Source organism: Manis javanica, chromosome 17 (assembly GCF_040802235.1).
Source record: "Manis javanica isolate MJ-LG chromosome 17, MJ_LKY, whole genome shotgun sequence".
NCBI lineage: Eukaryota > Metazoa > Chordata > Mammalia > Pholidota > Manidae > Manis > Manis javanica.
This window is the reverse complement of record NC_133172.1, coordinates 58,139,751-58,154,892: the sequence shown is the minus strand read 5'-3', so window position 1 is coordinate 58,154,892 and position 15,142 is coordinate 58,139,751. Positions and strand designations below refer to the sequence as shown.

Below are 15,142 nucleotides of genomic sequence, written 5' to 3'. Positions count from 1 at the left end.
CTCTTTACATTCACTACTTGTGCTAAATCAGTGTGACTATTAAGAGGCAGCCAACACTTCTTATGTATGTATGACACTCCTTGGTAACCCTGACAAATTGATACTTCACATGTTATATGAAAATGTTTCTTTTCCCCTCTCAGCTCAAACTTCAAAACTTTGTTCCCTGTTATCTTTTAAAATGAAAGCTTCTCTGCTTATTAAAATTCAAGGACTGCTAACTTGAAAACACCACAAACTAGCCTTATCTTCAGCCCCACAGGAAGGTTCTGACTAAGCGTCTAAATGTGAAAGAACTGTTAGCAAATTCATTTGTTTTAATCTGCATGTCTAGTTTCTTCAGAGCACCTGCAGATTCTGAAGAAAACTAGAAATCCACATTTCATTTGGGATAAATAGCAATGGTTCTGATGCTGCTAATGACTCTGCCACAGCTTAGTTTCTGTGCCAGTTTTGCCCAAATCCTTATGACTGATTTCTCTAATTTCAGAAAATGGAATGTCAGAGAGATATGGTAGTTATTTACAGAACTTTAAATCTGAAGACTTACTACGTAGGTACATACCTCCTCAGAGAATAGTGGTTTTAATGGTTTTAAAATATATGTCTTAGGAAACAAGAAGGTGGAAAAGAAAAAAAAACCAACACCAGCTTACAATTCATTAATAGTGCTAGACTCTCAAATACAGCTAACGAAAAAGTGAAAAATTGTTTCCATGAACTGAGGTAAGACAATAGGGAGTAAACAATTCCTAAAACATAAACAATTCCTAAAACATAATCAGCCAAAGTTTGGATGGTCTCTCAAAAGTGTTCTAGAAAATCTTAATTTTTGAAGGCTGACTTTTTAAATAGGTAAAGCTATTGAGAAGCCCTTTAAATATCCTTCTGTGAGTTCATTCATTCAGATGCATTGACTTCTGCCAATTTTTTATTGCAGCACAAGTTCTACATTTTCTGAAACCACTAAACTTTTCATAACAGTGCAGGAAAAAAGGTAAGAGAGGGATCAGTTTCATATTCAGTCTTAAGCAGCAACATTTTTGAGATGCAATCATAAAACCAAATATTTCACCCATGGCATGGAAAAAGCAGTGGATCACTGGAAAGCAGAGTAAAAAGCTGCCAGCAGAAGCAGTTACGGTGTCACACTTGGAACAAGGTCTTACTGCCACATACCATGCTAATAAACTCACTTCTTTAGGCCAAATAAAATGGTCTTTATTCACCTTGAGGTAACCTATGCACTTTTTGAGAGTAACAAAATTGCCACAGAGATATAGTTTTAAAAAATCTTTTTTTCATTTCTTGAAATGTTGGCTGATTCGCTGATTAAAAAAAGAGTATCATTTGTTTCAATTTTGTTTTCTTTTCTGCAGCCTCAAGTCCTGTAGTATAGTAACTTGCCTGAGCATAAGGGACCAAAAGTTAATGGAAGGGCCTGGGCAGTAAGTTTCTCCTATGCCGACCTTCACTATTTTTGAATTTGCAGATTTAGAACAAAGCTAACAAATGTGTTTGCTATTCATTAGTAAGGCAATATAAAATTGTTTTTTTCTGAAATTTGTTGAAAGAACTGACTGAATATTAGTACTTTTCCAGTTCCAGTATTAGATAATGCTGATTATTTCATTCACATAGTTTGGTCATTTGCTCCTTTCAAATGTCTATTTTTAAATGTCTGTGCCCACATTTGTTAATGTTTGAGAACATGGACCACCAGAGAATTCTCTCCATTTGCTGTTTAGCCTTTCCTGACATATAAACCAACGTATCAGTGCATCTGCTGACAAATACAGTTCATGTAACTGAGAGAAAACTTTGGATTTAAACTTTGCAAAACAATGGCATTTAGTTGACTATCTTCTTGGTCATAACACTGTGGTAGCCAACATCTTGTTGAAGAAATTAGATTAAAATTCATGTCATTTACATGTTGGGAGTGAGGATGAAGCCAGAAGATTGACATGTCCTCTCCTAGTGTCAAATCTAATCAGTGGCACTTTAACATACTTCAAGCGAGAACACACACATATATTCTGAGACATGAGGAAAATAAACCTGCACAATACTTGACACTTCAAAGACTTCATCTCTAAATCCCCCAAAGTTACATGTTCCTCCTCTTAAGAGCTTTCTGAGGACATGTTGGCCTGGAATTAATAAACATTCTAAAATTGAGGCCACAAAGGATTACATGAAAAAAAAAATCACCCTTTTCTATTAATAAATCAACTTAATGTCACAACTGGACTGATACTGATATATTTTCTTCTGCTCCAAGGTAGCTTCAAACCTTACTGAGCATCTTTCAGGCACATCTACAAAACTTTCCTGCTTTTATTTTCCTTATCTCAAGGGTTTCAGAAACACACTGATTTGGCTTTCCAGCAAACTAGTGACTGAGCAAAAAATGACTCATATTTTAACCCTCTTATTTTTGCTGTTAAGCCAGAGCCACATTATTTACAAAGATAAAGGCCCTCCCATTATAAAATGGTCACATTTGGCAAATGTATGGAGTAATTTCTCTGGAATAAATTTTCCAGAAATTTAAACCTTAAGGTATATACTTTTTATCAAAACAAAACCTGTATTTCAAAATAGAAACTTTGACTATGGAGTGTCTTTTCATTTTCTATTAGGAAAATTTTTAGTATATTTTCATGAACAAAGGTAAAATAGTAATGAAAATAACTAGGCACAATCATTTCATCACACAACTTTCAGATGATTTTGCAAAAAACTAAGGCAATAAAGTAAGTCACATTGTGTGTCTCGAAAAACTCACAAAGAAGGTATACTTCTCACTTTAATTACTGAATCTCAGTTTTTACAAATACTCTTAGAACAACTCAGGTAACTAAGGTTTTGGGGGCAAACCAGTTCTTACTTATACTTGAAGAACTATGACATGCTCCATTTCTCTGTAAATAAGTCTATTAGCTGGATTGACAATCACTGTTCCAGCAACGAAACTTTTTTTTAAAGCCATAGATCACTGCATTTATATTTACAAAAAGCCATAAACAAACATGCATTTCTCCTTTATTCGGAGGACTTAGATGTTTGAACATTAAGGCAGTGACAATCCTACAACATAATGAATTCTAAGTTAAGGCTTTGTTTTGAAACCCACATTCATACTAAACTGTGACCAAAGCAAATGTTTATGTACCAGGTTGAGTTCATCTGCCCAGGTTGTTTGCCCATTACCAACAGTTCTTCTTGGGACAGGAATTCGTAGTAATACCATCGATTTACTTTGATGATAAATTAATTCCCTCCTAGGTCTTATATTGAAGATTTTGCCTTTAGCAGCACAAACATGTGCTACAGATGGAACAGAGTATATATATATATATAAACTTAGAAAACTTACGGGCTGCACTGATTTTTACTGGTCTGAAAGTTGGCCAACAATTAAGACTTCAGGATCTCCTAAGTACAGGAAACCCGAAAGTGTAATTGTCCATGCTCCCAGGTCAAAACATAGATGTTCTTAATTACTGAACCAACCTGTCTTCACCTTTTCTTTGAAGACTAGTATTACTTCCGCTAAACAAATAAAGCAACCAATAAATGCAAAGTACAGTACTTTAGATGTATCTATTCTATAATTGCTATCTTCAAGGCACAAACAGTATCCTTGTTAGACCAATGTCTTCCCTTATTCAAAGAAAAGATGAGAGGGGGATGAAAAGACGACCCACTTGAAATTACTGATTGCACTCTTGCCGTATCAGTCTCATGGAAAGTATCGGAATATAGGGGGAATAGCCTTTTCTATTTTTTTTAACATTCAAGGAGACAAAACTCATATCCAGCTTGTGGGTGCACTTCCAGACACAGCTCTGGAGCTCCACCCCGGCCTGCGGTAGTGAGCAGCAAGGAGATTTGTAGGGCACACTCCGGGACTCCGGTATGAGCTAACAGACACAATGCGATTCCACAACCCAGCATTACAACAGTTGGGGTGATTCATCCTTATTTAGCCTCGAAGGGTCATGGTTTACATCAAGTGCTTGCCGCTACTCTGCTAGTTAATTTTACAGCAACATGGGGCTTGTGAGGAAAGCACTGCACAGGTACATTGGTTACCAACAGCAACAGTTCACATAGAGAAGGGATGGCATTGATTACATAAAAATTGTTTCAAAAGCGAAAGTCAGCTGTCGTTTTCCTTTGCGTCTTCACATCAGAAAAGATGTCAAAGCTGGTGGAGCACAGGCATGAGCTGCAAGGCATGGCGTTGAGACCTGACGGTACAGCAACGGGTCTCTTTAGATGTTATCAGGAAACAGGAATTTCTAACAAGCACTATCAAAAATATTTTAGGTGCAATTTAAGTTCAGCAAGTCACACTTCCACTAAAATGTTTTGAATACTTGAAAAGTTATACCTAGTACCTGGTAAGCTTGGCTTCAGCTAAATGGCTGGATGGGTTTTAAAGGTATGGAATACTTTTTCTCTTTTTTTTGATGGGAAGACTAGCTGTGAAAGGGCAAATGTAGGCAACACAAAAACAACTGTTTTTAGGTCAACATCTTACACTTTATAATACACTCACATTTAAACACAGATTTCATGTTTACACACAAAAGGCAAAGACCCTCAAAGAATCGAAGTAACGGCAACACCAACTAAATTCGACAGAGTGAATGCACTTGTCTCCACTCTCCATTTCCTAACGCCAGGAGGAAGGTGTCAATGCTGCCCCCCCGCGTGGCCTCTGCTTCTAGAAGTTGGAGACTGTGTGTAGTTCCGCACACGTCTGGGTTTCTACAGAGCTGAACTGAGATTCCATCGTGTTCCAGGCCAAATCGGCCAGAAGAAAGTCATCTATTGCTGTTTGAGTTTCATTGCTGGTGAGGAACAAGCTCCCCAGGGTTTCAAAGCCAGAGTTCATGGTCTGTGTTTCCGTACTGTTCAACTGAACTTTGCTCTCCACGGCAGGCATGTTTTTAGCAGTGCAGAGTCCTTCAGTTTGGGTCTCTGTGTCAGAAGAATCAGTACTCATGGAAAAGCTGGAGTGTTTCAGAATACTTCCCAGAGGCAGATGAGGGCTACTGTCTAAAAAGAAGTTTAAGTCTGTCTGTGTCTGCGTGTCAAACATTTCAAGGCCTAAGAAGTTAGAATTTCCCCTACAACTGTAGGACTGGGAAGAGGTGTCTGCAAGGAGGAAGTCGGTTTGAGTCTCTATGTCCAGTGATTCCAAGACTGGCTCTGCGGTCATGGTGTTAAGCTCACTCTCTTCAGTTTGAGTCTGGATATTTGAGGCTGAAAAGAACTCTTCAATATCAAAATCGATTGCGGGATTCTGGGCTGGGCCAGATGGGAGCTGGGTGTCAGGTCCAGGATGTGTATCCGACAAAAGACTCCGACTGTCCAGAGTCTGACCAGGAAGATTACTTGACAAGATATTTTCTAAATCACTTAGTAAGTCTATGGTTTGGGTCTGATTATCTGTCATGTTCTGTGAAGGAAGCATACTATTCGGGGCACTGAAGTTCATCACTGGTGCAGATTTCTCAATTTCTTGATCTAAAGTCTTAGGGTGGTTCTGAGGTAATAAACTGTGAGTTACAGTCTCTGCTACTAAACTGCTGCTTATCATACTGTCTGTAGAAACACCATATGATGAATGGACACTCTCAAAAATGTCCCCACACATTACAGCTTGGTCCATCTGTACTCGGTCATCCGTCAGACCCTGCACCCCACTGGTTTGAGTTTCTCTGGAGATCCCACCTGACTGGAAACAGGGATCCAGGTACGCATCAGTCTGAGCAGCTGTTGATGAGGTTACTTTAGAACTGGGCAAAAATGTTTGAGTATGAACACTTATGGGAAGGGAAATTTGAGAACCAAACGTCAGATCAGTTTGAGAACAAGATGATACAGAGGAATCCGGGCTATCCCATGGTGCAGAAGGTATAAAGTGTGGTGCGGCATGAGACAGATCGGTCTGCACGTTGACTGAAGAAAGGCTGCTCTTTTGACATGTGTTCCCAAGTTCTTGTAAAGGATTAGACAGACTTTTCCCCAAGTTCACTTGAATATCTGTACTAATCGGCTCAACAGCAACAGGACTTACAATTATTGAAAGAGGGAGGGTCTCCTTAAGAGAGCAAGCCTCTGAATCTAGGCCAAGGATCAGAGTTCCTACTGACAAGGGCAGTAAGTGCACAGCCCACGGAGTGGAGCCCTGGTGGTCAACCCCGAACACCACAGGTGGGGCGGAGGAGTCGGCCGTGGGCACAAAGACAGGCATGGAGGACAGCTGCATCACCGGGAGTTTCACCAAGGCCGCCTTGGGCTTTGGTAACAGCAACTTCTGAGGGTGTCTTGAAGGTGCTGTAAGGGTCTGCTTTCTGGCATTAGAGCTGCAAGAGTCTTCAAAAGAAGTAACTAGCTTAATTTCTGAAGTTTCCAGGTCTTGAGTGTCTGGTTTGGGGGTTGGCTGGGTACACAGTGACTCAGTGGTCTTACTGGACAACTTCTGGTTGTGCAGGCAGTTCTCCATCTTCCTTTTCTTACTGGGTGGGTCCCTGAGAACAACGACAGAGTAAAGAGAGAAAAACAATTTTAAACTGCAGTTTTCCACAACTCTGGCACTGTATCTTCACTTAGTACAAATGCTGTTTCCCACATTTACAGCAGAGGTCAGAGTAACCCTTCTTCAGATGGCAGGGAGAAGTTCAGAAACATGCAACCAGGGAAGGAGGAAGTGTGTGTGTTTTTGGGTGAAGTCCTAAGTACTAGAACTCAACTGAGATCAGAAGGTAGATAAAAAATTATTCAAAGCAACTTTTATCATTTCTGGAATAGGAAGCTATCGCTCCAAATATAAATTTGACCTTTAAAATGAAGTACAGTTTCATGACAGAACTTAACTCCTCAACAATCTGACATCCTTCTTACAGAAAATGCTGAAGGCTGAGATTTCCAATTGGGAATAACAAGGGACCCTCAAAAGGAGTTAGTGGAAGAATAAGGAAGAACTTGGTTGGGCAGACATGGGCCTTTTGCTACTGCAGCTGTCACCTCTGAAAGTTCCTTCTTCCAGTCATGTTTTTTCCCCATTAGTCCTCCTTTGTCCCCATGCCATCAGCGATCCAGCAAGTTCCCCCTGAACGTGCCCACAGTTCCTACTCCGGCCTCCACTGCTCCCCTTACCTGTGCTCTGCGGGGATCTCATGGCCAGTGCGGTAGACGTGGGACTGCAGTGCCGTCCTGCTGGCGTAGGGGCAGCCGCACGTGCACTGGAAGGTCTTGCCGCAGTCCTCTGCGTGCCTCTTCAAGTCCCACTTCGTGCCGTACGAGTTGCTGCACTTACTGCATTTGTGCTTCTTTTCCGCATGCATTTTCATAAAGTGCTAGGAATGACACAAAAGGCACGAAGGTGAAAAAGTGCACCTGCTCAAGACATTTCACACATCCACACTAGCCATGACTTTACATGGCAGAACAGAACAGTCCAAACTCGAAGAACGAGAAAGCAGGCAAATCACAGTTTATTACGGGCCTCTTCTCCCCATCGCTTTGCTTTCTGACAAGTGAGGAGACTGTTCAGGAAACAATCCACGACCCCCACCACTTAGGTTCTGATCTATGAAAAGGTGGGGCAGGCAGGGAGAAGGTCTACAGTGCTTGTTGGAGGCACTGCCTGCCCCCCAACCCCCGCAGGGATGTCTGTCAACCGCCAATCTCTCCCAGGCGCCAATCACCTCTTCCCCCAGTCACTTGGCCCCTCCCTCCTTTTAAGACAGCTGTTCCGGGAATTCTTTCCCCAATTCTGCAGTTTCTTGCTCCCTTGGAAGAACATTTCCTTTGTGCCCTTGCTCGTCTGACCCTGGAGGCACACGGATTCGCACTAGAGATCTGGAAGTAAGTGCACATGTTCTCGTTCTTTGCTGAACTGGTCTTTTCTTTCTCTCCGGATCCACTTCTGGACATCTGCCCCTCCAGAAAAGCCATGTCTCCTTCACCTGCATTACATCCTACTCACTTTTTCCCTACTGGGGGTCTCCTGGGGGGCTCTCCTCACAAACCGAATACTGCTCAATGCTGCGGTTATGTTTGGTAAGTAATCAGAATCCACATTACGTTTATACCATTTGCATTTTATCTTCAGAGAAGTATACTTAGGTAAAATACCTGTTTGACGAGAGAAAATTGAGAAAATGGTCTGTCAGGGCCTCTAGGGCATCCTTCAATTGGACAACAGTAGAACTTCGGTACAGTTTTCAAATCTTTTCTTACTGTTGGATTTATTATGCCATCCTGTAAAAGAAAAACTAAATAATTACTTAAAAAACCCCAATAGAACAGGCTGGGAGTAGAAACAAGGAATGGCTAAATATGGGCCCAGATCTTTATAGGGTGATGAAAATGTTCTAAAATTGGATTGTGATGATGGTCCCACAATTATGTAAATCTTCTAAAAATACTTGAATTGAATTATTCACTTAAAATGGGTAAACATTGTGTTGTATAGGCTATATAGCTCAATAAGTCTGTTCAAATTTTAAAAAACCTTGTATCAATTCCTTTAAAATTCCTCTTTCTAAACATAAACTCTCTGTCCTTGAGGCCGGCTTCTCTGTAGGTAACTAGTATATTTACAGTGTCCTGGGCTCAAGGTTTTGGTATCATCCTCAAGTCTTCTCTTCCTTTTGTCCTATTTCCAGTGAGCCCCTGAAAAACCTCCTTTGACCATCATTTAGGCCTTCTTGATAAACAGCACTGTGATTTTCTCTGATCTTCACACTGCCCCCTGAAGTGGCCATAGCAGCTTAAATACAGGTACTAAGCTACACTGAAAATTTAATAATCATTAAAATGGCTAATACTACCATAGCTTTTACTACTGGGTCAGGCACTGTTCTGAGCACTTAATACTCATGGAATCCTAATAACCCTTTGTTAATAAGAATGTGATAGTCTCTTGTGGGGAATTTTAAAATAACTGGCGAGTTAATTTAGCTTGAAGTGCTCTGTCTCCTTGCCCTGGATGAGCCCGCATGCCTCAGGCGTGAGACACCCATGACCTCCTGCATAGTTCTCCTCTGGCCACTCCCTGCTGGCCCTAAAGGAAGGTTTGGGGGTGGTGGTGACAGACTTCTCTAGAGGTCAACAGAAACAACGCAACAAGTGTTCCGGCTTTTGCTGTGTTGCAGCGTGGAGATACTTGGTCCTCCGGTGCTCTGATGAGAAAGGGTTCACTACTCTGGGAACATGCCTGCCTCCTCCACCATCAGTGTGGATCTAGCGAAGTGAGAGATTATAACCATGCGGCAAAGACTCCTTCCCTTTCTTTCCCACTGGATCTCAAGAGGAGTACGTGGACTGCACTGAGTTTGTTTCCACTCATTTAGAGGGGAAAGAAGCTATTCTTGTTTTATTTTTAAACAACAAAAAAATGTCTCAATGATATCAAATTCAGTCCCTTAATTCTACATGTCTTCCACACTGGTCTTTCCTTTTATAATCCTACTGCACTACACTGTTTAGATACTCATATGGCTTATTTAAATGGTAAATGGTCTAAATAATTTTCCTTCCTCTTCAGTATAACAAATTTGACATTCCAAAAAATTATTTGTATATATCATGTAATGCTGTTTTTAAAAAAGGGTGTGTAAAGTAAAATCCCAACTCCTCATGAAGCCTCTGATCTAGAATTATAACCGTATCTTTTTCTGTTCTTCTTTCTCATACCACCCTACTTGGCCTTTACTCTTCCACATTCTATCTCCATTCTTAGATGACTGTCCGTTGAAGGCCCCATCTGTTGCGAATCCTCCTGTCTCCCTTGGGGCATAACAAAATGGAGGAATGAGCGCGTGGCACGGAGAGACCTGTAGGTCCAGTATCCACCACTGATTAGGGGTGTGGCCTCTCTGGCCAGCTTACTCATTTCTAAAATGGAGAGACTAGCTAACTCAGGATTATCTGGTACTGGATAAGCATAGGGCCTCACATTCTCAACCAACAGCACTCCCTTGTTCTGCTTACCACCCAAGTCAAAAGACTTGATCTTTGTCTGAATTCGAAGATAGCACCTACCTTAGGCCGTGTTAAATACCATCATTTTCTTCTAGAGTTCTTGTCTTCCAAATGAATTTCTTAAGGATGGAAACTATTTTATCACCTCTTGATATTGTCTTCATGCTTGAAGGGAGTAATTGCATGCTAAAATACAGAGTGTTTGAGAAAGGCAGTCTAGTGCAGGGAAGTGTTTCTCAACGGTGGTGGCCTGTGAAGAATCACTTGAGGCACTTAAAAAAAAATTACCCATGCCTGGTCCCAATCCCAGGTATTCTGACAAATAACAAGTTTTGGGTTGGGATTAGGGATCCACACTTAGTTTTAAAATCTCCCCAGAACCACTGGCATAGTGGTTAAAGCCATGGTTCTGGAATATGGACTGCCATAGTTTGAGTTCTCTTATCTTGCCATTTTCTGTGACTTTGAGAAAATCAACTGTCTTTTCTGTAAAGTGGGCATATTGATAGGTTTGTTGTAAGGGTGCAGTCAATAATGTGCAGGGTCTGAAAACAGTGCTCATCATATATAATTACTCAATTAATCATCATAGCTATTAGTTATTGGCTGTGGAGATTTGTTTCTTCTTTTGCTTTTTGCCAATCAACTCATGGCCAGTAAGCCACCTAAACTAGTACTTTACAGTCAATACTGTCCTTGTGAAAAGTATGATTGGAATGACGCTTTTGCTAAAATGCTGGCATCTGCTAGCTTCCGTGACAAGTGACAAGCACCACCTAGTCATCACACCCTTCTCCTTAAACCCTGGCACCCAGCAGCCTTTTTACTGTCACCAGAGCTTTGCCTTTTCCAGAGTGTCATACAGCTAAAATCATACAGCCTGCAGCCTTCTCAGAGTGGCTTCTTCCACTTAGTAACATGATTTTAAGTTTCTTCGTCTTTTCATGGCCTGCTAGCTCATTTCTTTCTAGCACTGAATAGTATTCTATTGTCGGAGGTGCCACCCTTTATTTATCCATTCACCTGCTGAAGGACATCTTGGCTGCTTCCAAGTTATGGCAATTATGCACTTCTCCTAAAAGGCTTCTACCACCTCCTTGCTTTCCTCTCTCACTGCTACCATCTTTAGCTCGAGTCATCCTGTTTGAACTTTGTCATTAACCTTTTAACTCATTTCTAGACCTTCCATCTTTTTCATTCATGCTTTGCCAGATTCCTTTTCCTGAAGCATAGCTCTGATGGTATCACTACCTCACTTAAACATTTTCAAAACCACTCCAATACTACCCAAGTCCAAATTTCTTCAGCCTGGGACATTCGAAGTCCCTTACCATATAGCTTCAAACCACCTTTCTCTTCTGTCATTTCTCTGTTATATTGAATGGAACTATTTAAAATTCCCCAAACCTTTTCAACAGGAGGAATATATTTGTATCTTCTGTTGCATTTGATAATGTTTTAAACAGAGTATATGGACAAAAACACCCTTGTGGTATTACACTGAATTACGTTCAAAATTGTATCATGAACCAGACATTAAAGACAGCCATCCCTGACATCAGCAATCTCCTCGCTGCAGTTGCTACAGACACAGCAGCAACCGGGCTCTGCTCACGCCCCTGGTTTCTGAGGGCCAGCTCCTCGGCCGCCCAGTCACCGTCTCTCCTGCCGAGCTCCTGGGCCTTCTTCCCATTCTGGGCCTGAGACAATAAACCCAAAGGGTAGTTCAGCTGAGAGGAGAATGGGGGAGATCAGAGATGGAGATGGCGCATTAAACACAAATTGCACTGAGAAGGTGATGCTTTTGTTCTCAAGTTCTACTTCAAGAACAAAATTTACCAGACTTTTTGTTCTTCATCTCTGGTGTGCCTAACTGCAAAAAACATAACTAAAAAACAGTTCATGTTTTGTGTACCCTTTCAGTACCTGTTTACAAACCACTTTAAGGTAGAAAATATTTCATAAAATGTTTCAAGTTAAAGGATTAGAAAAGGAACCCCTGAGAGCACACAATCAAAAAACAAGACGGAAGAAAGTAAACTTACAGAAGAGAGAAGCAGGAGGAAGGACCCAGTGAAGAAGAAAGGCGAAAAGGACTGCATGAATCAAAGAAAAACCAGGGAAGAAACTAGAATCATGCACGTAGGTGTAACCAAGAGAACAAAAGGGACAATTTCCACTGAATATTAAGCAAATTTGCCAAACAGATATACTCAGACTAGCTTCAGGGAAGAAAGTAGTTGCCTATTCAACTGGTGGCAGAGTCTGGGGTCCAAACAGAGACGCTTTAGAAACCACAGGGAGCTCCCAGTCAGCTCTTGGTCCCAGTCGCCCTGCTCCCTCCCTCCTTCCACTACTTGGAAACACTGTGTTAAGAGTAATGTCTGAACTCAAGAGCCTCCTCCTGGGATGCAGGCCGGGGATACAATTCAAAGCAGCGGGGCACCACCATTCAGCTTTGGCTACTTTTGTCGCATTGGCTACCTACATTAAAGACGACTTAACGCCCTTGCCACCGCCACAGAGGATGCTCTGGGGCTGCCTGGGGGCCGTGGTTAGAATGGCAGAGCAAGACAGTCAAATGAGCCTCTTTGACAAGAGAAAAACAGTGATGGTTCTGGGGGAGGTTTCTTGAATTCCTGCTGAAACAGACCTCCCCATAACCTGGGGAGGAGACTCAGCAGAGCTGAGTTTCTCATTGTTCAGTGTTTTCAGTTCAGAAAGGGATCCTGAGGGCACTGTGCTGTCTTTACACAGGAGAAATCTGAAAAATAACTAGACATGGAAGGACAACTTCCTGTAGGTTCTAAGCAAGGGACACACCGATACTCTGAAATACTGAAGTCCAAGTAAAGGTTTGACTGTCAAAATCTGTGTGCCTCAAACATATTCCTTCTTCTTAGGCTTATTTTGGGTATTGGTATTTTTGGAATTCTTGAACTTTACGTCTCTTAAAAGCATAATTCAAAATAAACCTTCTGGTCTTGACGCTTAACAGAATCTTCACAAAGTCTTACTAGAGCTCCAGACAGCAATCCAGAGAAAAGAATAATGAAACTGTTAGGAGCTGTGTGTTGGAGTGAGGTTTCGGCCGTCGCAAGGAGGGGCCTGCTCTGACTGGCAGCCTCGTTGGTGCTCGGACAGTAATGCCTGCCTTTGCTGTCTTTCAGGGAGGGGACAGTACCACAGGTGGGCGAAAGAGAACCAAGGGACTAGCTGTAGATATCCTACAAAATAGAGTTCATCGACTCAAGTTAAAATATGGTTAAGAAAAGGAAGGATTTAGTTAAAGGTTAGTATGAAAGAAAAAACAGGAGATTGGACACCATTCCCAGTTACTGCACTTTGTATCCTGGAAGAATCCCACAATAGTTCTGAAGAAAAGGGCAGCCGCACCTGCAGCGCCGTCTTCAGCACGCCGCCAGGTCCATTTCCTGACCGGGGTCCCTAATCTTCAAATGAGACGGGGGTGGCATCTCCATTCAGCTGGGTGCCAGAAGGGGCGTACCTTTCATGGGCAACACATCTGCCCTACTGGAGGCTATAACCTCAAACCTTTTGCTGTTAAACTCCTGTCAGAAGTCTGATTCTAAGCAAGTTTCCACGGAGGACGAACAGAACATGCAATACACTAGGTATTCATGCTTACTCCTGAATCAATGCACACCATCAAAAGCTACAAAACTGCTTAGCGACATGCTTTGGAATCATGCCACCGTGGGCAGAGAAAAACTCTGAGAAGCGGCGGAAGGAACTTCCAACTGTAATGCCTGAGAATTAGAATTTAACAGGGCTGGGGCGGGGCTACACATCTGGATTTTTGGGGGCCTTCCACAGATGTCGTATAGGTTGAAGACAGCCCCCCACCCCACGTTTTACTTAAAGTGGAATGATGTTCAGGCTATTGCCCTGTTTCTGCCCTATATGCTGTGTCCCATCTTAAAGAGCCACAGAGGGATTTCTTAGGTCTCATTCCGGAGCACAGCTGATGTTACCAACTGTGAAACTTGTACCTGGCGGTGCTCGGAGCCAGACAGCTCCTTTTCAACAACCAGCAGGACCTAAAGGCCCGGGGAGCCTTGTGGGCGTGGTGTTAGGGACACGGGCTTGGGAACCAGACCGGCTTTAAAGCCCAGCACTAGTCGGCTCGCGTGACCTGCTCATCCACAGACCGAGGGTGACGCGGCCCTCACGAAGGTGCTGTGAGAACTAACGACACAAACGCGTAAAACGCCGGGCCGCGAGGTCCGAGGCCATTGGCGGCTCGTCCGAGCCCGATAGCCTAGCGGCATGACACAGTGTTTTCCGATTATCACGCGTCCCCGCGTCCGGCCCCGCGCCCCGCCGGGGCGCGCACGGAGGCCCCGAGGCCGCCGGGGCGCAAGCTGGGCGCCCAGCGCGCCCCCCCCGCGCGGCGCCGACCGCGGCGGGCTCACCTGCAGGCGGTGGCTCTTGACCAGGTGCATGTTGAGCGCGGGGCTGTTGGGCAGGATCTTGCCGCAGCCGCGCACGGTGCACAGGATGTTGGTCCGCACCGCCCGGGACAGCTCGCTTACCGACGGCTGGATCAGCTCCCGGGCCGGAGGGGCCGGACCCGCAGGCTGCTGCCTCGCCGTCGCAGGCCGCGGCCGGCTGCCTCTCAGCCGTCCGGGCGGCACCCACGGGCCCGAGGCGGCGGCGGCTCCCCTCGCGGCCGCCGGGACAGCCGGGGCGCCCGAGGCCAAAGCCGCGGACACCGCCGCCGCCGCCTCAGATGCCGCCATGTTTCCCCCAAGGCAGCAGGTCCCGCCCCCGGCCGCTACTTCCGGCAGAGGGCAGAGCCTCTCGGCTCATTAGCATCCGGCGGGGCAGGGACTGCAGCAGCGCCCCCTGCCGGCCACTGCGGGGGGTGGGGTGGGGCGAGTCTCTTGGGGTGGCCGCCAGGTGAGAGGGAGGGTTGAAAAACCTCACTGCGGTCTGAGAAGGGCAGAAAGTGTTGGCATGTTGGCCCCGCTGATGCGTTCCTCACCTTCCCAGAAACGACCTCGGCCAGTAAGTGGATAGAGGAAAAAGCAAGGTCGTTCAGAAACCGGAAAGCTCAAAGGCAGGAGAGGCAATAGTACGTTAACTACAGCTTTTGTTTATTGAGGGG

At 43.9% G+C, this 15,142-nt stretch overlaps 1 protein-coding gene across 2 annotated transcripts; it reads right to left on the bottom strand.

Annotated features, from left to right (window-relative positions):
* Positions 1–558: 558 nt before the first annotated feature.
* Positions 559–14,797, bottom strand: ATMIN (ATM interactor). 2 transcript variants are annotated; one of them, XM_036993772.2, is made up of 5 exons: positions 14,448–14,585; positions 10,072–11,711; positions 8,161–8,286; positions 7,180–7,379; positions 559–6,551 (listed from the first exon to the last, which is right to left on the bottom strand). In XM_036993772.2, the coding sequence occupies exons 4-5, from the start codon at positions 7,371–7,373 to the stop codon at positions 4,739–4,741; spliced, it is 2,007 nt and encodes a 668-aa protein (XP_036849667.2). In that variant the 5' UTR covers positions 7,374–7,379; positions 8,161–8,286; positions 10,072–11,711; positions 14,448–14,585; the 3' UTR covers positions 559–4,738. The 2 variants fall into 2 exon arrangements, with proteins under 2 accessions (XP_036849667.2, XP_036849665.2); XM_036993770.2 differs by lacking the exon at positions 10,072–11,711 and having other exon boundaries at positions 14,448–14,797.
* Between the last annotated feature and the right edge of the window lie 345 nt (positions 14,798–15,142).

Bases quoted from the DNA above. Each gene is read 5' to 3' on its own strand.
- ATMIN (XM_036993770.2), bottom strand. From the start codon at position 14,774: ATGGCGGCATCTGAGGCGGCGGCGGCGGTGTCCGCGGCTTTGGCCTCG. The intron at 7,380-8,160 runs GTATTTTACCTA...TGTCATTCCTAG, and splicing joins AATTTTCTCTCGTCAAACAG to CACTTTATGAAAATGCATGC. The intron at 6,552-7,179 runs GTAAGGGGAGCA...CGTTGTTCTCAG, and splicing joins GAGATCCCCGCAGAGCACAG to GGACCCACCCAGTAAGAAAA.